We start from the raw sequence: 24,961 nt of genomic DNA, 5'->3' as shown, positions 1-24,961 counted from the left end.
TAGGAAAAGCACAAATAATCAAATTAATGACGGCTGAATTATAGTTTCAGTTTCAGGTTTCTTGTTATTGCTGTGATTTCCTGGAACACTTGAACAGAAGAAAGCCATTATAAAATGTTATTAGTAACATCTGTGCTTCTCCCACTACGGCCAGAGAAACTGTCTGCTGTGAGAAAAGGCTGCTCCCGAACAAGGTTAAGGAAATATCATGTTGGGGCCAGCACCCCTTAATTTCACCCCATTGAGCTCCTCCAGTACTTCATGATACATGTTGGCTTAAAAGATGGGGCTGTTTCAAAGGTCAAGTTTAACTTTTAAGCCAATATGGACAGAATCATAACCAGAATCACCTTTATTGGCCAAGTATATGTACACATACAAGGAATTTGACTCTGTTTTTTCTGTATTGCTCTCAGTGTACACAGAAATAGACACAACAGCTAGGAACAAGGACAACAATGCTGGACAAATAAAGGTAAAGAATAGACAGGACTATTGGGTACACAAGTGTGTGAACAAATAGGTATATACTAGGGCTGTCAAAGTTAACACGATAATAAGGGTTTAACGCAAATTCGTTTTAACGTCACTAATTTCTTTAATGCATTAACACAACTTGTGATTTTTAGGTTATAACAGGCTCAGTTTTCAAGCTAGAGTGAAGATGCTGACATCATATGAAACTAGAAAACCTAAGGAATCCATGTCATACTAGCTTGTCAGGAAAAAGGCTCAATATCGCTCCAAACTTCGGTTACATTTTGGCAAGTCATAGTCAAGTGAGCACACTGACACACTGACAGCTGTTGTTGCCTGTTGGGCTGCAGTTTGCCATGTTATGATTTGAGCATATTTGTTTATGCTAAATGCAGTACCTGTGAGGGTTTCTGGACAATATCTGTCATTGTTTTGTTTTGTTAATTGATTTCCATTAATAAATATATACATACATTTGCATAAAGCAAGCATATTTGCCCACTCCCATGTTGATAAGAGTATTAAATATTTGCCTAATCTCCCTTTTAAGGTTCACTTTGAACAGTTAAAAAAACGTGCGATTCATTTGCGATTAATGCTGATGAGGGCCATGGGATATGACCAAAAGCCCCAGAACAAGCGAGTAAGTGGACTTTGAGTTGAGACTGCTTTGGCTACTGCTGTTTCCAATGTCAAGAATACATTGTCATCAATTGTCTCAAAGCTCAAATGTTATACAGACATTTTCAACAGTTTAGCATTTATCTCCCTGAACTTAAATCACATGTCAAAACAATAACATTAGTTATAACTTAACAGCATCTTGCCAGCATGTGCTATTGTTTCAGTTCTGTACAATTAGCTATGTACCATTTCAACTTGTATTTTCAATGACACATAGTACAAACCATTTGTTTTGTCTAAAATGAATGACTATTGTCATTTCTAACATGAAAGTATGAATGAAAACTTTGACAGAGACGCAAAATGAAAACAGACATACATAACTACTATGAGTATTGAGATGTGATATAGTCTAGCAAACACTGGAGGGCAATAGAGATTTGAGAACCGTTTCCTCTTCATGGCTGAAATGTGATTCAAGGTTGAGCAAATTCAAGGGTATGGTAATAAATAGAGGAGATTTTTGAGGGAAAACTGCATATAGTAAATAATCTATTAGGGCATTTATAAAGGTGGAGCCTAAATATAGTTTAGATCAATTCAAATGGTGATTTGTTTACATGTTGAAAGAGACAGAGAGAAAGAGAGGCTAGATGATGAAGTCCACGACAACCAGATGTATATCTGCAGGGAGACATCTCTTGCAGCCAAACTTGAGATTCTCTGCTATCTAATGAGGAAGTGTTCACACATGTGGAATCCACATCTCTGTCTAATTATGGGAATATATCTGCTGTCACAGCCAGACAGGAGGCCATACTGTGCATATCCATCACATACTGGCAGCTCAAGAGGGAATACCACTGAGTTTGAGTGTTCAGATGAAATGTCTTTTTTTTTAGCAGCCTCGGGGCAGGCGAGGTTGTGATAGTGAGCATTGATTCCTGCTGCCTATCATTTATAGAAAATACGCAAGAGGCAATCTTATCCTGCCCACGAATTTAGGATGTCAAATTAATGTACAGCTCAATTTAAAATGAGGTGCAAAAAAAGGTTACTTTTACTACAGTGGCAATGACATTTTGGGAATGAGAATACATTTTCTGGCTCTGAACAAATAGCACAGGAGAGAAAATACAAAGCTCAAACACACTTTGTGCCAACAATCTCATCCCTACATTCACAGAAAAATGATGCTCCCTCAAGGTACGCATCTTATTTGAGAGCAATTTTCCAGGTACAGCAATTTTAGAGCAATGCAAAAATTGCATGGCATTTTCTACCTGACTGTCATCTATGAAGAGCAAGTGGAGCCTTCTATCTAAAAATATACAGCAGAATGATTTATTATTGTACTGTGCTTATTTATATTTTCATTGTATGCAACATCTGTTATATACAAGTAAGTGTCTAAATAACTGTGTTGGGGAAAATTGATCTTATTACCACACCAAAATATAAAAACTTGGAGAACAAAAATTATTTGAACACAGCGTCACCTCAGGTCAAATTATAAGTCATGCATACTTTGTGCATAATAGACTGAGAATATGACCACAGAAGTGATTCCCTCTATTTCTGAAATGACCACCGGATGCTAAATGACGCAGCTACTGTACAGCAGCAAGCCAAGTCCCGGCACTTCAGGCTAGAATAACAGTTGGCTTAGACAATAGGCCACCAGACCGTGCCCTCCATTAGTGCCGCTTCTGTGAGTCTCATGATGTTCAGAGGGCATTTTTGACCGCCATCTGCCCTGGAAGTTTGGTCTGCCAGAGAACGACAGGCTGTGAGGCTCCGACAGAGTCTTAGTCAATGACTATGGAGCTTATGTGCTTACTCCCCTCCAGATTAAACCGTATTCCAAATTTCATTTTGTTGAATATCATCCCCATGTTTCCTGTCTGTTGTATCTGTCAATCAAGGCGAAAAAAAGAGATATTTAAAACTTTTTAGAGTTTATGAACAGGAACTGCCAAAACTGTAAAGTCAAACAGCAATTAAGAAAATCTACAGCAACTTTGTCTGTTTAAGGTCGTTAGACAATGAACTGTAAGACAATGGTTCCCCAACATAGGGGTCTAGAATATATTTGTGTTTTACTTGTTTCTGACTTTCCTCAAATATCTGTTTTATTTTGAAATAGTGGGTAATTCTACCATTTAAAACTATGAAAATGAAACAATTTCAGAAGGACAAATCACTCTTGATTAAATGTTCCTTTACAAGTTGATAACAATTGTCTACTGTTTGTATTCAGCAAATATAACACTACATCACAACAACATGTGTTGTCACAAAGCTTTAAATTAGGCTGTTTTTTTTTCCTTATTTCACAAAAAGCCGACATTTTGGAGATAATTGGTTTTCAATGGACAGCAGCAATATGAAGATATGAAGCTTTACATTTTAATCTGTCAAATTATCTGCGTAATTAAAGGTTTTAGGGCTTTTTTTTTATTCTTCCTAATCAGAAAGTTGTAATGGCTTTTACCATTTTTTATAATGATATTGCATCTTCTCTGTTTTTATCTCAATGTGGTTGTTTTGTTTTGTTTTTCTTTGTTTTTTAATTGACTCACTGATGTCATGTAAATGAGGGTCGCTCCTCAATGAATGAATGAAGCCTGTTACAAGAGGTCACAAGTTGCTTCACATAAAGGCTCACAAGCCAACAGGGTTGAAAATCACTGATATGTAAATGAATTATTCTTTAGCAAATTATTGTGATGCATTTAAAGCTTCAGTAGGCAACAAGTTTTTGGCATCATTGGGCAAAAGCTCCATAATAACCTTTCAGCATATTGTAATTCAAGTGTTCTGAGAGAAAACTAGACTTCTGCACCTCCTCATGGCTCTGTTTTCAGGCTTTAAAAAGTCTTGATGGAAGACTTTGACCGATCACAGGTCTTGGTATTTCCTCAACTTGATCTCAACATAGCTGCCGGGTCACAAACTTTCTCATTTTACAGTTAAACAGTACACTACAAGATGCTTCTGAAAACATTTGAGGAGAGAAATAGGCATTACAGTAACAGAATATTGATTCATATTTGATCAGCGCCGCAAAGTTTGACCGTCTGATCGAAGTTCGCGAGTGATTGACTCGTGGCTCTCATAGACGGAAGCTGGACGACGGACACCATATCAGCTCTGACTGGTTGTTTTTCTCCGATCTGTGAAATCTTGCAGATGCCGTTAGGAGCACCGGAGGACACAGAGGCACATGATTATTTTCAGATTACCGGTCTCACTACAACTTTCTACCCACTGCAGCTTTAATATAGAGAAAAGAAAACAGTACCATGGTTCTACCTAACTCTATGATTTAAAGGTAACACAAAGTGGTGATGATCTGTGATAAACAAGGTCATAAACCACCAGCCGTCAGTTGTGACCGACGGCCTTTTCAGACAGATTACAACATGAACTCTACTCTCTCGGTCCCCTTGCTGTGAGTGTTGCCTGCTGCCTCCCCTTGTCCATTTGCTATTTTCGTGTCTGACTAAAAGAATAATTAAAATTCCCAGTTTCCCCCCCAGTCCCCGATAATGACCCCATCTTTGTTGACTTTTAATAATTAACTTTGTATCCTGGACTTTTATGCCTCTCACTGTTTCATTGTAACATTGTTGAGTGGCTTCTGTTGGCAGATAAATTGCCACCCATGTGTCGTGTATAACTAGACAGGAGTGGCTGGTGAAATTACTCTTCCTCCTCCTCACACTCCAAACTTTTCTGAAACTGTGCATCTCGTTACTACCCCTCTTTAAACAGTCTGAATGCCATCATCCATCTCTACCTCCCACACCTCTACCTCCTCCTCATCTGTGTGTTTGCCTGTGTGTGTGTGTGAGTGACAGAGAAAGACAGACAGATGCAAACATGCACACACGCATAAGCACACAGCATTTGCATTTTCTCATTCCTCCAGCAAATAAATGTTACAATAAAATCCAAGGACATGATAGTGCCTTTTCTTTCACTTTCCCTGCAAAAGCATTAATAATGACCTGTGGTCCATTAGGAAAATGGAATAAAGCACATTAATATGCCGCAGAAACAACATACAACCCACAAGACAAGAAGATTTAAAGAATCTTGACATCATGAAAAAGAATCTACAGAGGAAATGAATGAGTTATGCCTTTTCCTTCCCTCAACTACTGTAATGTGCAATCAAGGCAGCCAAAGCACTTAATGCCCTTCCAGTCAGCTCGCCTGTGTTTACCATCATAACACTGCTGTTGTACTGGGCAGCTTCCAGAGAAGCATGTGTGTGAAATGATGTCAATTAACACTGTGTTAATAAGTGAAAAACAGCATTAAAGCAACAGTAGGTGAGATTGGAGCAAATATGATTGAAAAAAGTTATTTTTATAAAACGGTCAGTAGTGCATGAGACCGGTAATCTGAAAAAAATCATGTGCCTCTGTGTCCTCCGGTGCTCCCAGTGGCATCTGCAAGATTTCATAGAGCACCAGAAGAAAACAACAAGTCAGGAATGATCTGGAGTCTGCCGTCTATGAGAGCCACGAGTCAATAACTCGCGAACTCCGACCAAACGGTCAAACTAGGCAACGTTGATCAATTATGAATCAATATTCTGTTACTGTAATGCCTATTTCTCGACTCAAATGTTTTCAGAATCATCTTGTAGTGTACTGTTTAGCTGTAAAATGAGAAAGTTTGTGGCCATATTGAGATCTGTTGAGTGAATACCAAGCACCGCCCACCAGCTTGAGCACAGCCAATAGGAACACTCTTTCTCTGAAATGACCTGTGATTGGCCAAAGTCTCCGTCACGGGCTAGATTTTCTAAAGCCTGAAAACAGAGCCAAGACAAGGTGCAGAAGTCTAGTTTTCTCTCAGAACACTTGAATTACAATATGCTGAAAGGTTATTATGGAATTTTCGCCCAATGATGCCAAAAATATTCTGCCTACTGAAGCTTATGGATGAGAACTTGATCATTCGATTCAGTGATTTGCTCCAAACAGCTGTATGCTGGTTGTATGAGTCACATGACAGAAGGTCAGAATAACGCAACAAAATACAGATTCAGAAGTAAATACCTTTGTATCTACAGTAAGATGCACACAGTGAGCCACTCTACATCTGAGTTATCTCTATTTCCTCTTCGCGAGCAACACCTGGCTGCAGAACGGCAGATGCTGAATTACAAAACACAGTCTCAGCAAGGTCACCCTGGGTGCAGCTGCCTACCCACCTCCATCCTCATCACCCTGGAAACTGGATGATTTTAGGATGCTCCTCTGCACAGACAGGGAATGAAACACTGGTATGTTAGCTTAAAAATCTACTTTAGATTCATAGTACAGCCATTTGGTGATTGAATTAAATCACAATTGTATTATAATGGCTTTAATAAGGTTTTCTTTTTTTCAATCAAGCAACTAACCAGCCAATCAGCACTCAACAAGCCAGATACTTCACATAGTCAGTCATTAGGCATAGAAGCTTTATTTGATTTGATTTGCCGTTTCCACTTAGAACAGAGTCACTTTTGAACAAAAGTGTTTTGAGTTTTACAACAGCAAAGGACTCTTTTCACACCAGAACATAAAGGCAATGACAACAGTTTGGACCAGGGATGACACAAATGTCCTTACAACACAATTTACAAGCATGTTCAAGTCTGCTCATTTGTGTGGCTTCATTCTTAATCTGTATGGGATAGTAGCAGTGCAACATTTAAACAATAAATTAATTTGGAGATGTGTCTTAAAGGGTAAAAACATTTCCAGCTGAGATGCAACACATGCTCTTGAGAACAATGTAACTAAGGAGATGCACAAACCTAATGAACCCTGTTAGTAAACAACAAAAGCATATTATCTGTATATATAGAACTGTTTGGTTCATGCACAAAACTGAAAATATGAAATCGAAGAAGCAGTTTGACAGCTCAGTTAAGGTATAAGTTAAGAAATTATTATCAATGACTTTGCAATAGTTTAAATCATTTACAATTCATCGGCAGTATACTATTTGCAATTACAGTATGTACAAACTTGTCCACGATATAAAACATTTTAACATGAAACCACACGGAAGTGAAAGAAGTACTGTTTGAACTCTAAAACTTGAAATCAGCTCCACACTGAAGCATACGATACAAAAAAAATGACTTTCTAGCTGATACTCAGTCACTCGATCACATGAGACTTTTTCAGAAATGGCACAGTTACTCACAAGACACATACATTCACAAATCCAAAGAGTTTCTTGTTTTGGTTGTACGTTACCAAACTAGACAACAATGTCCTTACAGAATACATTCTCAGCAGAAAATGCCACACTTATCATAAAGTGCGTGGATGTTTGACTTTTATGCGATTGTTTTCATGCATAATGCGTAAAACCTTGCAATAAAAATACTCTCATTGTCTTTCTTGGGTGCCATTTTAAAGTACTTTTTCCATCCTAAATGAAGTACAGCAGGGTATAGAATGAAACCCATTAAACATAAATGGAAAAAAGGAAAAGTGTACTAAATGATATAGCAGAAATCCGGGGGAACATTCAGAAACATGAAACACCTAATAAGGTAGACACCAAAGAGTTACAGCTAGATATTAAACTAAACATTTATTGTAGTATTTTTCAGGTGTCAAAGCACTGCTGTTACATCGAGACCTACTTGACTCCCAATTATAATGTTTAGCCTTCTGTGACTTGAAATAAAATGCGTCTCTGAGTGAGTGTTCATCAACTTTATCACCTGTTATTATGAAAGACACAACACCATGATACATCTCATGATGACTCATATATACTGCACTACAGCAGTAAGTATAGGCGCACAAACAGACAGTGGATACACTCTCGTACCCAGATGTATATTTATACTTGGCTATCACGACTCAGCACCCACAACAAAATCCGAGAAATTAGTCACGTTGGAATCCTAACCATTACAAATGACTAGTAGCATTGATTGCATTTGTGGTTGAAATTATTGTTTTGTAAAATACCTTGCTGCAACAGCTAATGCATGTTTTGACATTTTAAACACACTGACAATGTTAAAATTATTGTCGCGTTTAGATTAGGGCTGGACAATTAATCGAAATTTTATCAAAATCGCAACGTGGCGCAGTATTTATTAAAGACGAAATGTGTATCAAAATATTGTTTTTAAATGAAATATTGTAATGCTGCAGAGATGCCCTAGCCCACATAATCATATTCTGCAGACTTTAAGAAAACATCTTTGTTTGGTACAGATCCCCGCAAAAAAAATCACATCATAATCATTCAATGAAAATGAGAATAATGATGTAAAAATGATCCTTTCCCTCTAATATAGCAAATTATGTCGCAATATCAGTCAAAATAATCGCAATTAGATATTTTTCAAAATTGTTCAGCCCTAGTTTAGATGCACCAAAATGGAGTACACATGGTGTGATTGGTGCTTTTTTCCCGGCTAGCGGAGCTGCACTCTTGCTCTCTAAAAAAAATCCCTGTGGTTTTGAATGAGTGAATCAATGACTTACCGTTGTACAACGGTGTCTGATCAATGTCTAGGCAGCAAGTTGACTTCAGAGGAGATTATTACTGGGAGGTAAAGCCCCTTCAGAGATTACTACTGGGGGAACATATGGAAGATGGTTCATTTATTGTATATGTATTGAGTAAACCCATAATAACACTTTTTAAACACAATCTGCTCGAGGCGTTCATCAAACACCCTCAGTGATCTGACCAGGGATGCATACTATAATAAAAAAAAAACATCTCTTGGAGAGATTCAGACGAACAACGGCAAGCTAAGTTACACAGATTTATTTTAAAACAAATTATCTCTAGAATACCGAAAATGATGTACCAATAATTTAGCAGAAAGCTGATAATGTGCTGTGAGGAATCTACCCCTGGTGAAGTGGTAAGTGCATTTGATCAGTGGGAAAAGCAGTTATTTTTTACAGCACAAGAAGTAAAGAAAGTGAACGTCTCACTTTGAAAAACTAAGTTTGATCCCCAAAATAGGAAACAAAACAAAACCTCATTCTCTTCGTGCTCCAACCAAACACCAGGGTTGTTTCTCCCAGTCCCGACTTCTCTTCCCTCAACACCCTTTTGCCATTTGAGCTCTTGATTCACTATAGCCCTAAATAAAGTGAAAGAAGCAGTGCAGCTCCCCTCCTGAAATAAATGCCAAAGAGAAAAGAGTGAGAGCACAGACCAAGCCCCTATTAGTAGTAGTGGTGGTTGTGGTGCTCCCTGACGCCCCCTGTGGGCTCTCAGGTGGCGTCATCGTCTTCGTCGCCCAGGTGATAGTTGAGGGTGATGACGGCGCTGATGAATTCTCCAAGCTCCACAAAGTCAGCTGTGATAATGTTGATGCCGCTCTCCCCGGGTCTCTGCGATCTGATCCACTGCATCATGCCCGGTAAGGCCCTGGGAGGACACACGCAAACACACATACACACACACGTTAGGGGAATAGGAGGGATATAAAGTCACAAAAGATCTGGAAAGATAGAAGAAGGGATGATTCATGGCTGGCTGGTTTAACAAAGAGAGGGGCACGCTGTGATAAAAGATCTCTGTGACGCAGCATGGGATGTCTGCAAGCCAGACGCCAGCTGTGAGGATGACACTCTGAACACTTGCTGGACATGTTCATGTGTGGCGTACACCAGGGGGAGGGTGCTACTCCTGCAGATGCCTCACCCAGCTTTCTGCTCGGCAAAATTCTACAAGCTGTCTCCTCCACACGCTCGCCTTTCTTGTTCTGTCGAGTCCTACGCTGGCCTACGTCTGTGTGGCAAAACCAATAGATGTGTTTTCTGAAGGATGCCTACATCAAAGTAACCAAACGCCTGGTGAGGATGGCTGATAGTGGAGCTATCAAATGAATAATTCATGCCAGGAAAATTGGCGGTTTTGCTACCGAGGCTTTTAACAAACTGGTGACATTAAGAGGGAGTGATATAGAGATGAACCTGGGGGTAAATCAGGAAAAGAAAAGCCTGAACCAGGACTGAGGAGGGGAGATATAGAAAGAGGGAAGGATGAGAAGAAACGCCTCGGGTTTGTGGCAGCTGTTTTAAAAAAAACTAACTTGAATGAGGTCAGTGTCAGACGCCTGGGGATACCTGTAAAAACCAACATGCCTCTGGATTTAGTTATAAAATGCTATGATGACTCACATATGATGGCTTATGTGTGTGTGCACATGTTGTAAGTTGTTATGGGTAAACCAGTCATTTCTGTGGCCTGTGGGTGTTGCTATGAGTTTGGTTCCACAGTGTCTGTGTATACGTTGAGTAATGCTGTGTGCCACCTATGGTGCTAACCCCGCATCTTATCCAATCTTAGCGTTACACTGAACATAAACATAAAACAGTTTTCTTATTCTTTCTGTCTCTCTGTCGCACATGAACAGTTATACACACCTTTCTGTGATTGTCTCTCTCAGTCCGCTCGCCACGCCCTTCATCACTGTGCTGGCCTTCGGTGTCAGAACCACCTGGGAGACAAAGAAGGTCCCCTTCCTCCTGCAGGACACACATCAAGTATCTATGATTTAATTTTGCTGTATTTTTCTTAGTATTTTTTTTTGCATTTTATCTATTTATGTAAAGCACCTTCTGACATCTGCAGCAGAGAGGTGCTACATAAATACATAAACTTTGCCTTACTTTAGAATTAATTACTTTAAGTAACGACAAAGAAACAAAAACACTTATACTGTCAGAAGAAAAGACAATTTCACATGCAAATTTATGTCTGATTTTGAAGAAAATTTCCTTTAATGCAGCAGTGGGTAGAAATGGAGCAAATATGATTAAAGAAAAGTTATTTTTATAAAATGATCACTATATCCTGACAGAAGTGCATGAGACAGTCCTCTGGTGTGCTCCGGTGCTCCTAATGGCATGGCTTTATGGTCTATTTGACTCTAAATGGGACCATAATTTACTAAATGAACATCATCCTTTATTGAAGAAGACTTCAAACTTGCGATTGAGGCCATAAACTCATGTTTACAATGTTTACTGAGGTAATAAATCAAGTGAGAAAAAATATTTTCAAGTCCCCCCCAGGGCCAGTGTAGAACCATGCATCATCAATATTTAGCCTTGCCTTGCCGCACCCGCCCTTTTATAAGTCTGGGCCCCCCTTAGGGGTCCCGCCCCCCAGCTTGACAACCACTGCATTAAGGACTGCCCATAGTGGAATAAAGGTAGAGGCTGACCTGCGGTCAGTGACAGACGCCTGGAGAAACTGAACCAGCTTCTCTGGGTCGGTGGTGTTGGCCCAGGGAGAGGGCATCATCTGCCCTGGCCATAGGAAGGGCACCTCCAGGGCCATGGGGTGGTGGTAGAAGACGAGCACCTGGTACTCCTTCTCCCACAGATACTGCAGAGACACCTGGAGAAGGAGGCATGTGTTCAGGGGAGCAGGAGGTCATAAGGGGAGAAATGGTGAGAGGTGACAAAAGAAAAGAAAAAGGTGACAGGGGTTGAATAGTACATACGAAAGAGCCCCTTCTGGGCTGAGTGACAGAAAACATTTTAACAGGTAGCTGAGATGTACCTGACAGTTTCTTTGTGTTTATTTGAATGGAAGCAAATAGAAATACGTGGATATAATTGCCTGATGCAATGCATCACTCTGATTATTAAGCAACTTTGGTTCAATACTCTGATTGACCATAGAAATTGTCAGGTATGTTCAGTGGTGTTTTATGTCTAATCATAGTGTATTGCTTATTGAGAAAAAAAATAAAGAGAACTGGAAGAGTACAAAACACAATTTAAATTTGTAATTTTAAAGCTATTACAGGCTATTCAAGAGGTAAAACACATTCTGAAAACATTTCTCAGAATTACAAAGACTGAAGATAACCTGCCAGAAATTTCAGAATAATAAATTTTGCACTTTTTGCAGTTCTATATTTTTGTTTCAATTAAATCAAAAAAGTAAAACAGCAACTTTTTGCTAAACAGTGATATTATTACATTGCAATGGCTGTAGTTCTGCTACAGTGTATGGACATGAGCAATATATGTTGGTATAAATAGTATTGGTGGAAGAGGGTAACTAAATCTATTAAGCTATAGCAACAACAACAACAACAAAACAATATCCCCTGACAGCTGATTAAAGGAAGTAGCCGGGAATAAGTTGGATGGATGGTACAGTGAGGTAAACTGAAAAATAAGCCTTTTCATCGCAACCCCAAGACCCAAATAGCTCATATACAGCTTTTGTTTGTGATTCTCTCTCATGAGGTGATTTATTTTGTGATAATGAGCTTCCAGCTGTACATTATCACTGAAAATAAGCCAAACAACCACTGAAGAAGAGTGGATTAACTGTCTACTATGAGGCAGAGGGGTGACAAGGGGCATAGACAAAGAAATGGAGGGAAGGGGACGGAGGAGTGAATATAATACCTGCGGAGGACAGAACACCAGTCATTTGTCTACTCCTAACACCCCCACAGCGCTGAGAATACGTTCATTAGTTTCCCAGAATCCACTAGTCACTATTGGACTTTTCCTCCTCTCTACACTACACATCCTCATTCAGCAGCAGCACCTGACAGGAAACTGTGATCTTTGGTATTGAGTGGTATTCCTTCTTCCAGGTTTTTCACCTCAGGGTGGAGGTGAGCCAAGTGTTAGTTAATAAAAGACAAACAAACAGAGAAAGCAGCAGAGAGACAAATCTATCTGAACACGGGAGCACTTTTCTCTACTCGACTTCTATGCAAAAGGGCACACTCAGTGTGAAAAAAAAATGAACAATGATAAGGGATGTGATAACTATCATTCTGCATCTCAAGAGATCAAAACACAGAAATCACTGTTGTGCCGGGCTGAGAAAACAATAATTTTCGACAGCCTTTTGAACACACACACACACACACAAGAATGTATGCCGGATTTGTCTTCTTTCTTAATCAAGAGTTATTAAGGTGAAAGAAGCGTCTGAGATACAGGTTTGAGACCAGCTTCAAGGTCACTTAATTGCTTTGAATCCAACTCATTGTGAAGTGTTAAGTGTATTTGATTTAAACAGTACCTCCTGAGCGAAGACGACTGGGCAGAGTTTGTCTCCAAAAATCTCTTTTAACATGGCCACCAGTTTTTCATGGTGCATGTTCTGCACGCCGTAGAAGTGGTTGAAGTCCAGGAACACACACTCTCTGGCATGACCTGACAGGAAACCGCTGATCTGCTCTAGACCTTCTCTCACCTAAAAAACACAAATATGAACAATACACATTTTCATTTATTTAATGTTATAATGACGTGAAATATAGGCACACAAATGATTGTGATGTACTTAAAAATCTCTGAAGGACCTTGTGTGATTAAGCTCAGAGTCTGCTCTCTCACATAAATATGCTGCCACATACACAGTTATGTACAAACATCACTTAGCAACCAAAGGCATTGCAAAAATATTTATCACATCAAAAAGCACCGAAACTCTCTGCTGACCGTGGCGCTGAAGAGCCCGTGGGCGAAGAAAAGCTCGTTGTCGGGGTCGCGGGGCTTGGTGGAGATGCGCAGGTCAAAGAAGCGGACGCCAGCCTCCAGTTGGCTGGTGAAGTTCATCGTCTGTGTAGCTAACCACTTCCTCATTAGCTTCTTGGCCACCGTGCCAAAAACAGAAACAAAGTTCTGCACCGTCTCCGGCTGCTCGGGGCCCACTGGGGACGACTCGTCAATGTAGAAACTGAAGGAATCATGGGAACCTGGAGAAGACACAAACATGAGTCTGCATTTAGGTTTTGACCGCTGCAGGCTTTATTTCTGCGGTGGGACACATGTGTAAGAGTGGGGTCAGTGCTTTTTTCCCCGATGCCATGACAACAGAACCGTCTGTGAATAACAGCATTCCTGGTCGTAAGTTATGCTCTCAGACAACTTGAAAAGTTGTGCTCACATGCCCTGATATTTTTCATCCATCACATTTCTCAGGCAGAAGAGCTTCCAGAGAACATCAATACTATTCTTATTGTTTTACATTTTTCTTCTATAGCTTTCAGTAGTTGTCTCCTAAAGTGAATCCTCAAATGCAACTGTCCGTGACTGGTTTCTACCTATTTTGTTTACATCAGTTGCTGTTTGCCTGGACTTTTTGCTATGGTCCAGCCATAGACTGTGTATAAGAAGTGGATGTAGTCACTGTGACATCACCCACTGGTTTGTGGACTGCCATTTTGAAGCCTCGAGTTCGGCATTTTGTCCGTAGCCATCTTGGTATTTGGCCGTCGCCATTTCGTTTTTTTGCTACCAGAAGTGACATGAGAGGGTGGAGCTAAGTACAACCGAACACTGAACAAGACATTTTTAGGTGACCAAAATGTTACAGTTAACTTTCATGAACTGAAAACACACTGTGAAAGGGTTAAAGTTGTAAGAAGAAAACACGGACAACTCCCAGACCGGACAACGCCGTGGTAGCGACCTGTCAATCACAATGTAGTCACGCCCAAGAGCATACCCTGCTTTATGGTCTATTTGACTCTAAATGGGACCATAATTTACTAAATGAACATCATACTGTATTGAAGAAGACTTGAAACTAGTGATTGAGTCCATAAACTCATGTTTACGATGTTTACCGAGGTAATAAATCTAGTGAGAAGTAGGCTCATTTTCTCATATACTTCTATACAATCAGACTTCTTTTTGCAACCAGAGGAGTCGCCCCCTGCTGGCTGTTAGAAAGAATGCAAGTTTAAGGTAGTTCTGCATTGGCTTCACTTTTCAAACCCGGAGGTAGCCCACTGGGTCCACCCTACAGTATGTTAGCTCAATAATCCAACTAACTTGTTGTTACCAAAGCTTTCAACCACATATTGTAGTCATCCTCAGCAGACGGAGTTACTCAGTTGTCATATTGATTTTAAGTGGAGACTTATTTTTGGTTAAACCTAATGCCGGTCTGATCCTCCACCTCTGTAACTCTGTAAGTATGCCTTCAAAATCTGGTCTAGTCTTGTCCTCAGTGACTCGATTTGCAATTTCAGACGCTCGTTGATTTTCTAAACCCCTCAGAACGGCTCATTTTCTACCTTTCACAAGTTCTTCACACTTGCAAATGTATATCGTATGTTCTTGTAGTTAATAAGATCCTTCATTCTTATCCATATAACACAATTATTATATTCGATCGTACTCCTGTTTCATGGATCTTAACAAAACATGATCACCTTGGTGATTCGATTCTTGGTGGTAACTTTCAAATTCAATTTGAAAGTTTATTTAAAGCAATTTTTTTCCCCAAGCGGAAATAAGATCCTAGACATCTCATCATCAATATAATCAGAAAGTGTTAAACAGATCAGGTAGTTTGCAGGGACAAAGAAAGAAAAACTTTGACTTTGACTCATCATATCTCTCAGTTAGATCACATCTATTTCACCCTCTTCTGAATATATAAAGGACACAAAGCTTTACAAGCAGAAGCGGATAGACTTCTACCAGACTGGATCGTTGAACTGCTGCTTGCATTGAGATGTACTGTACGTGCTATGAACAAGCTGACCTTACCATTACATTTCTAGCACGCCAACTGTGGCATTACCATCTCACTAAAATATCAAAAGATTCATTAATCTATTTCTTCAGCAGAGAGTAGACATATGCTGTTAAATGTTTCAAATGTAATTTTTCAGTGCCTTGAGCCTCACAAGCACATTTCCATTCAGCACCATTGTGTTGGAGAGGCAGCAGAAATGTCACTGAGGAGAGATGTCAAAACCTCAGCAGATAAAATAGAATCTATCTAAATGGATTAATACCATACGGCTAAACTAACCAGCTCATTCTAGTTTATTATGTGTCTAATTTAACTGTTACTCTAGGAACGGTATCAGGAGAAAAATACAAAATACCATCCCATTAGTGGCAGTAAAAATAGCATTGGACAGATTTTGGAAGTCTGTCAATATATTGATGCTTTAGGTGACACTTAAGCTTTTCCTTGCAATCGATCCATGGTGAATTCTGCCACTTAGGTCTGAAGGTCGTGTGTCCTTCCATGCCTGTTTGTTATGCAAATTAGGCTGACAGTAACTCTGGTATCTTCCTCCTGCATGCTCTCATAGCTGCAATCAACTTCATCACGTTCCCTCACTCAAACAAACATACACCCTCCCTCCTCCACCAACACACACGCACAGAGCCTGAATTGACCTTCAGCTAAGCTCCAGGTCTTCGCAGTCGGCCCAGAGAATGACCATAAGCAGGGTAGACAGCTGAATCCTGGGGCAGGGCAGCAAACAGCATCTCTACAGGCTGAATCGTACCACCGGGGTCACAGCGTAACAGAGTGTGACCTTAAACAGTCGCAACAGCTGGCTATGCTGTTCTCTGGCTCTGAAGGTTGTGCAACAAAACACCATAATTACCACACAAGGGCTGCAACTAAGGATTATTTTCATTGTTGATTAATTTGTCAATTATTTTCTCAATTAATCTATTGGTTGTTTGGTATATAAAATGTCAGAAAATGGTGAAAAATGTCGATTCCCAAAGCCCAAGAAGACGTTCTAAAATGTCTTGTTTTGTCCACATCTCAGATATTCAGTTTATTGTCATAGAGGAGTAAAGAAAACAGAAAATATTCACATTTAAGCCGCTGGAATCAGAGAATTTTTACTTTTTTTCTTTAAAAATTACTCAAACCGATTAATCAATTATCAAAATAGTTGCAGATCAATTTCTAGTTGACAACTAAGCGATTATGCAGAGATGCAGATCTATATCAGTTATTTTCTTTTTCTACTAATCTACAATGTATTTTCTTCTTTAATTGATTAAAAAAGTCAAAAAATGGTGAAAAATATCAAATCACAATTTCTTAGTTAAGTTTCTTAGTTATTGTCGCGGTATGTTAGGGAAAGAAGTGCAGCTCAAATACATTAAATCCAACACTCCCATAGGATAATGCAACAAACTATATCTTAGCAGGTCCTAATGAAAGCTGAACACCCAAGGCAAACAAATAAAGCTTGTTTGTGCATTACTAACTAGCATGCATGACAAAAAGCCTGTGCATCATACTGCTGAGAGGAAAAACAGAGACCGAAGTGCCAAACATTGTGCCGAGTGTACAGAACATCTATAAGAATCTGCAGAGAAAGCTGTGCAGAGAGGTGTAAACCGCATTCAAACTGCTACCTGAGCTCTGAACAGGATTAATTATTGTTTATGTTATGAAATCATTTGCTCCACTTTAATGGCGCGGCCATGTCTCAAGGGCAACGCATTCATTTGGAAATGTGAGGAAAACATATTTTGAAATGAACTGTGCAGACAACAGATTTTCATCCTCATACAATTCTTTACAAATAATCTCAACATTGTGTATTAGATTTCAATCATTTCCCTTTGTTCTTGTCTACTGGAATGAAAACACCAGTCATCAGACAGTATATGATGTTTACAAGGTTTTTATCCTCTCTTAATATGTCTAACCGCTAGAAATTAGACAAGACAGTAATCACCGCTACCACAGTGAAAGGAAATACTAATTAGTGCTTCCCTCGTGGCCTCAACCACAGTGAACAAACTTTTCCCTTTCAATCAAAAATCTACTAATTTGTTGGTAAAGACCCACATAGTGATTATGCTTTGGCTCTGTCTGACCACATTGATTTAAAGGGCCATAGTCTATCATTTGGAATGACCTGCTTACTGTGAACAAAATCCAAACTGTCTACTCTCACAGGCTGTTCTCATACACCGTTCATTAGTATACCAACGAAAAGTAATGCACTGTAATTTGTACCTATAGGCTACAACAAAATCAATTTTTATGTAATCCACATGATCTGAACCAGTAAGTATAAAGAGGGATAAAGGTCAGATGGGTGGGTCAAAAAACACCAGACTTGGGCCCCTAGGTTAGCTCAGTTGGTAGAGCGGGCGTCCATGTATCAAGGCTTGGTCCTGACCGCGGCGGCCCGGGTTCGAATCCGGCCTGTGGCCCTTTCCGCATCCACTCTCTCTCTCCCCCCTTTCCAAGACTCTATCCACTGTCCTGTCAATAAAATGGAAAATGCCCCCAAAAAAATAACTTTAAAAAAAACCAAAAAAAAAACACCAGACTTTCACCCAGGAAGCCGGTGTTCGTACGCTGTGTGAAACCAGAAGTCAAAGTTGATTTATTAGTAACGTAACTTCCGTAATTAAGTTACATCACTTCCGAAGTTATTTGAACCCAAACCACGATCTTTTCCTACACCTAATTAAGTAGTTTTGTATCCTAAAACTAACCAAGTAATTTTGTTGGCTAAACCTAACCAAGTAGTTTTGTTGCCTAAACCTAACCAAGTACTTTTGTATCCTAAACCTAACCAAGTAGTTGTGTTGCCTAAACCTAACCAAGTAGTTTTGTATCCTAAACCTAACCAAGTAGTTTTGTTGCCTGAACATAACCATGTAATTTTGTATCCTAAACCTAACCAAGTAGTTTGTATCCTAAACCTAACCAAGAACTTTTGTTGCGTAAACCTAACCAAGTAATTTTATATCCTAACCCTAACCAAGTAGTTTTGTTGCCTAAACCTAACCAAGTAGTTTTATATCCTAAACCTAACCAAGTAGTTTTGTTGCCTAAACCTAACCAAGTAGTTTTGTATCCTAAACCTAACCAAGTACTTTTGTATCCTAAACGTAACCAAGTAGTTTTGTTGCGTAAACCTAACCAAGTTGTTTTGTATCCTAAACCTAACCAAATTGTTTCCTGTGAAGACAGAAGTTTATTTTCTATAGACTGTGTGCATGTAACAAGCAGAAATTGACACGTGTTGCTGGACATTCCTGAATGCACGAAAAATGAGGAATAACTTTTTGTAAGATACAAACCGTTGTATGAGGATACGTTGACTGCTGTTCGATAGCTTTAGCTTTGATAAATGTGAAGATGTGTTAAACAAAAATGCACTGAAAATAACTAAATCCTTGAATAACACAGATGAACGACAGCTTTGAATTGGGAACTCTTCTTCTCTCACATCAGAGACATAGTCACGTCACTGAAGGTGAATAAGATGTGAAGAACGTGGAAAGAGGGACAATGAGCCAGAGTGCAAAAGAGAAACAGAAAAAGGCTGAAACAAGCGGAAATAATGATAACGCAGCAATTCACTTGATGATGATGATGATAATGATGATGATGATGATGGCGGCAGTGGTGATGGGTGATGAAAGTTATCTTAGGGAATTGACCTGTGTTAACTGAGTCATTCTGACTGAATGAGAGCAGCCTATTCAGAGATGGTGGTTTATGCTTTTTTTCATGACAAATCATTACTGCTCACCACTGACTCTATCTTAGGATGGAGACGGGAAAACAGGAAATGACAAGAAGTGGAAAGTAACAGGGTGGAGGTGAGCGAAATGATACTAAAAGATAGTTGTGTGCTGTTTTATAGTAACTCAAGTGTTGCTCCTTCCAGCCCTCTATTCTTCAAACTCCTGCTCAATTCGCTCCAGTCTCACTTGGGTTTGCTACCTTGCTATACTCTCTTCCATCTTGTTCGAGTGGCAGTGTGCACAAAGCACATGCATTTCCGATGAGGCTGAATTATTTGTCTTTTAGAATCAAGATAAATGTCCTCCTGCTGGAAAACTCAATTAGCTGCCGTGGTGAGGCAAAAGCAGCCTGTGGAGAATCCATACCTAATCATTTTTTGCCTGTTTCTTGGACATTTTTGACAAGATTTACTCAAGCAAACTTGTAAAATTGAAAAAGTTGATATGGTTTGTTATGAGCATCAGTATACCGCCAGACGTTGCTGTCAGCTATGAAATCCACAGAACAATAAAAGGAGATTGGTGTCTGAGCAATTTTAAAGTCACAATGACTTTTGGTAAAACTAAGGTTGAGCCAAACAGAGCTTTAGGTGGGTTGTGACTCACAGGGGCATATCCATTACACCTCTTTACCACCTGTTTGCTTCATTTCTCTAGGACAAATATTTTCTCTCTCTCCCAAACTGTTTTCTCCTCCTTTGAGTGTTTTGAATTTTACATCCTCTGCTTTTCAATGGCTTTTAAGCCGGCAGATTTCCTGCCCTTCGAGTATCTCACTGCACTACCAGTGTTTATCCTGGCATCTGACACCATTCATCCTCCTTGTTCAGGGGCTTAAGTGGCAGCAGAATGGTCTAGGGAATGGCAGACAGATTTACAGCTGAAAGTCCTGGGCCGGCCTTTTCCTCTGCCCCCGAGGGAGCTGGCAAGACTGAAGATGCCTATTCTGCAATGGATTTGTTTTTATTGCCTGCGAGGCCATCTTAACTTAATACAATTGCCTTCACCCTTTCCCCTTGGCCTATGGGGTATGCTTTTCATTTCTTACCTCTGGTAAAGCCATAAGCTGCTACAGTCAGTTGGTGGAGAGGTTAAGTATGGCTCCCTTGAGCCCTCTCATGTAAATCTGACCCGGTGGGCATTTTAGTATCTCTGATGTAAAGTCTTTATTGTGTTTGCCGGTTTTGATTAAAGTCAAACAAAATGTAATTTTCCATGATAGCAAATTAATAAATTTTAGGTAGATAAAATCCAGTGTCTTATTTTGAATTAAATACTACTTTTTTTTAGTTACTGTACATGTAAAATGTAAAAAAATAAATAAAAAAAAGGTCACTGTGCATGTGCTGATTATATCTTGGCCATCCAATTAGTCCCTTTTTCAAACTTGTTTTATTACCAACAATGTGTAAAAATGAGCTAGGTCTATAAAGCTGCATTGATCAATAATGTTCAAATTAACATTGGAACAAAACACTATGTGTTTATGAAAGGGGTAAACATATGAATATAAATAACACATTTATAAGGGGAATAATGTGTCAGGGCAGTATGTCTGTTGGTTGAGTTTTTCTGCCCCCTAGTGGCCAAAAGTTGATAAATATAGCTTTAAAAAGCCAGAAAAAAAAGATGTGGATCAATCGATCACCTAGTAAATGTAAACATATTGGCCTGATAAAACAACTAAAGCTTAGATAATCAATATAAATAGCATAGTTATTAACATAAATTTATTTAGATTTATTTATTTAATTATTTAGGTTTAGGAAAAGATCAACTTGGTTAGGCTTAGGCAACAAAACTACTTAATTGAGTTTAGGAAAAGATTCTGGTTTGGGTTGAAATAACACTGGAAGTAGTATAACTTAATGGTCGAGTGTGTAGAATCTGGCGGTATCTAGCAGTGAGGTGAGGAGATTGCAACCAACTGATCCCTCTCCCGTGTGCCAAGCGTGTTGGAGAGCTACAGTGTCCGACGCTCTCTAAAGCCATTTGGAGCAGAGCCAGTAGTGTGTGTGTGTGTGTCTACGTGGGAAGTGAGTTGTGAAGCAAGAGAGAGAGAGAGCGACGGCGATGGCAGCGAGTAATGTTATTGACTCCGGCCCAAGCAGGAAAAGTTAACGGTGCTTTCTTTTGTCCTTCCTGGGCTACTGTAGAACATGGCGGTGCAACATGGCTGACTCCGTGAAGAAAGAACCCGCTCCCTATGTAGATATAAACGGCTCAATATAAGGTAACAAAAACACAACAATTCTTATTATGAAAACATAGGCCTACTTATCAATATTATATTCCATTTCTGACAATGGATCACACTAATTGTTACACACTGGTCCTTTAAGTATGGAAGTAGGCAACAAAACTACTTAGTTAGCTTCAGGAAAAGATCGTGGTTTGGGTTAAAATAACTCTGGTTCTTCCAATTATGTGGATTAAATAAGAATTGGTTTTGTGCTGACCATCACAAAAAAAAAATTGGGAATTCGTGTCTATGTACACAAATCAAAACATTCAATTCTGTGACGATTTCATGAATTGCTGTGCGACTGGGCTGGTATATGACACAGATACCTGCTCATGCCAGTCAGCACATACTCCAATTTGCGCACCCTTACCGCAAATCCAGTTTAATTACTGCAAAACTCACTGACAGCCATTCCCCGTCTCTCCAGTAAAGCTTGTTTCATGGTGAGAGAAGAGAGAAACAGATTCACAGTATCTCTGGCAGCACACCTTTTCCTGACCACCTCAGTCAGACGAACGTGCCGCCTGGCAGTCTGCAGCACTCACCCAGCAGAGCTAACAATAGCCTCAGAAAAACAGCCCACCATGTCCCCCATTGATCAGCTGGGGGGGGGGAAGGAAAATGATAACTACTCCCTGCCTCTTTCCCTCCTTCTGTACCTTTAATGACCTCCATCTTTAATCTCCTGCCATTCTCGTTCTTTCCTGTCCTGCTCGTCCTCCTCACCCTTTCCCCAATTATCCACAGAGTAGAGCCGGCGCAGGTCGCCTGACTTGTAGACAGGACAGGTCGGCACAGCGTGAGGCCAAGGTGGCATGTGGGGCCAAACACAGAGAGCTGAGTCATGTCTGGCACCCACCATGTTCTTATCTCACAAACAAGGTGGTTCTGACCAGCAGAGGACCGGCGGCAGGATTATGCTCATGAAAATATGTATTATTCTTATATAATAATCTACAACCACGATGCACTTGGCTGCTGCCTTGTGTCATGAGTCACGGCATAATGAACAACTCTATGACTCTGTAATAACTTTACTCACAGGGTCAAAAGTTATGTTCAATGCTGCCCTCTGATAAAAAAAAAAACACAATCGAAATCCAACTACTCAAAGACCTTTTGTTTAAAAAATGTTTTTATCTACGGTTCTGGTAAAATCTGTCTTTTCACAGCTCTTCTCATTTTTTTCTGGCCAAATTTAAGTCAGCTTTCACAACAGCACTGAGTCAGCTCTCCTCAGGGTGACAAATGATTTATTGGTGTCTTTGGACTCTGAAAATCATGCAATTTTAATTCAGTTGGAGCTCTCTGAGACAATCAAAGAGAAGAAAGAACGACAGATTTTGTAAAATGTAGAAACCATGTTGTTGGCACTCCAGATCAGACATTGCAGTGGTTTGCCACTTACCCACAAGATTGATCAGCTCAGGATTGGATTGATCACTTTTTCTGTCTTCCTCAGCACCTGTCTCCCTGCAATTCCATTTTAGAGCCTGTTTTATTCTCATAAAATATGCTTACAGTTGGATTAAGTAACATTTCTTATCCTGGTTACATTGAGAATATGCAGCTCCTTGAAACCTGCTGTCCATTTTTATTTGACCCTTCAAATTCCAACTGTGTCTTAAGTGGGACCTAAGTACTATTGTGAAATTAAAAGTTTATCTCATTCAGGGACTTGGAGACCTGCTTTTATCTCTTCTCTTATTGATTACTGTAAGTCATTGTGTGGGAGTCAGTCAGTCGGCCTCGTCTCGCCTGCAGCTTGTTCAACATGCAACAGCAAGAAGAAAGAGCATCCGTGCCCCTGCTGGCCTCCCTTTATTGGCTTCCAATTAAATACATTATTTCATTTGTTTTTAAAGTACAGCATGAATAGACACCAGTGTAGAAGCATATCTCCACTTCCACACCCCTTAGATCTTTTGACCAATATTTCCAACATTTCCCATTTATGACAGTTTACCCCTCACCATGAAGTGTATTGTGCTCATGATTCTGAGTGTAAACATATCTGTGCACTATACTTTACACTATTTATATTTATTTTTATTCATATAGAGAGGCAAAGTCCCTCCCCTACCGGTGGACCACCATGGGACCTTATTTCGTAAAAAATATGGACGGTAGTCAACAGTGACAGACAAATATTTTTTTGATCCCGTTTGAATTGCGCCATGAATCGCACATTATGATGTTTGTCAATTTAAAAGATAATTTTGCAAGTCAAGAAAGTCGCAGTTTGTTGTAAAACTGTTGAAGTATAAGACTGTGAAAATATGTAATTCAAAAGACTACACACCCAAAAGTCATGTAAGTGACGTCTCTCGCTGAAGCTACGATGCCTGTGTGTTTCGTACTGGGTTGTACTCGTAGAGCAACGGGTGTTGTACGTTCTTTTGCTTCCCGGCTGATAAAAAGACCAGGAGTCATTGGATAAAACTCATCAGGTAACATAACGTTTCATTAGTGCGTGGAACATAGCTAAGTTAGAGCTAGAGTTGGTGACGTGTATTGTGCGAGACGAGAGATGAAGCTCACTGAGCGGTTTCACACAAAACTAGATGATACTTTCTTGCCTTGTAAAATGATGCTTTAAATCGACAAACATCATACGTGTGATTCGAGGCACAATTCAAACAGGATCAAAAAAATATTTGTCTCTCTTAGTTGACTACCGTACATATTTTTTCCGAAATAAGATCCCATGGTGGTCCACTGGAAAGGGAGGGACTTCACCTCTCTATACATTTTTAACTTCTCTGTACAGGTCAGCATTTGTTCTTTTCATGTTCTGTACATCAAACGTCTTCACGTGACTTAATGTTTAATTGCCTGCGATATGTTCCATGCATACTGTATGGAGGTTGGTACCTTCAATCCACATGATGGACTGAGGCAATATCCTTAAGGCTATTAACCCCCTAAACCTTTGTAAGTCCAAGTCCAAATTGATTTGTTTTATTTTACCTTTCTTGGTTACACAAACAATAAAACTAAGACCTAAACAGATTTCACATTTAATCATCCTCACAAAGGCAGTTTACAACAGATGTGATTGTCCATGATCAGTATACATTTTATATTATGGCTTTTAAACTGTTTTCACATAAGAGTTTGGCCTGGTAGGTCTCAGGCAAAGGCAACAGCAAGAGGACATATGGTAAGTAGATATCTGTCATTCTACAGCAGCTGTTGTATCTGTCAAACGCTATGCTACCTTGAGAATCCATACTGTGTTATGTATAGCCATACATAGTATTTTATTGTCACAGATCATTTGGCTGCATTAGCT

The 24,961-nt window shown here is 39.6% G+C and overlaps 1 protein-coding gene and 1 long non-coding RNA gene across 2 annotated transcripts in view; both read right to left on the bottom strand.

The window, feature by feature from the left end:
• Positions 1–6,553: 6,553 nt before the first annotated feature.
• Positions 6,554–24,961, bottom strand: part of plcxd3 (phosphatidylinositol-specific phospholipase C, X domain containing 3) — a 20,537-nt gene continuing 2,129 nt past the window's right edge. Inside the window, exons 2-6 of the mRNA XM_037777264.1 lie at positions 13,590–13,846; positions 13,168–13,341; positions 11,333–11,508; positions 10,530–10,631; positions 6,554–9,528 (exon numbers count right to left, since the gene is read on the bottom strand). Coding sequence (XP_037633192.1) covers positions 9,372–9,528; positions 10,530–10,631; positions 11,333–11,508; positions 13,168–13,341; positions 13,590–13,846 — 866 coding nt within the window. The 3' untranslated portion in view covers positions 6,554–9,371. The remainder of the gene's footprint in view (positions 9,529–10,529; positions 10,632–11,332; positions 11,509–13,167; positions 13,342–13,589; positions 13,847–24,961) is intronic.
• LOC119492669 lies at positions 18,250–18,851 on the bottom strand. Its single transcript, XR_005207833.1, has 3 exons — positions 18,834–18,851; positions 18,699–18,719; positions 18,250–18,348 (listed from the first exon to the last, which is right to left on the bottom strand). It is a non-coding gene; the product is annotated as an uncharacterized LOC119492669 (long non-coding RNA).

This window comes from Sebastes umbrosus, chromosome 8, assembly GCF_015220745.1.
Source record: "Sebastes umbrosus isolate fSebUmb1 chromosome 8, fSebUmb1.pri, whole genome shotgun sequence".
Taxonomy (NCBI): domain Eukaryota; kingdom Metazoa; phylum Chordata; class Actinopteri; order Perciformes; family Sebastidae; genus Sebastes; species Sebastes umbrosus.
This window is presented reverse-complemented; position numbering and strand designations above follow the sequence as displayed.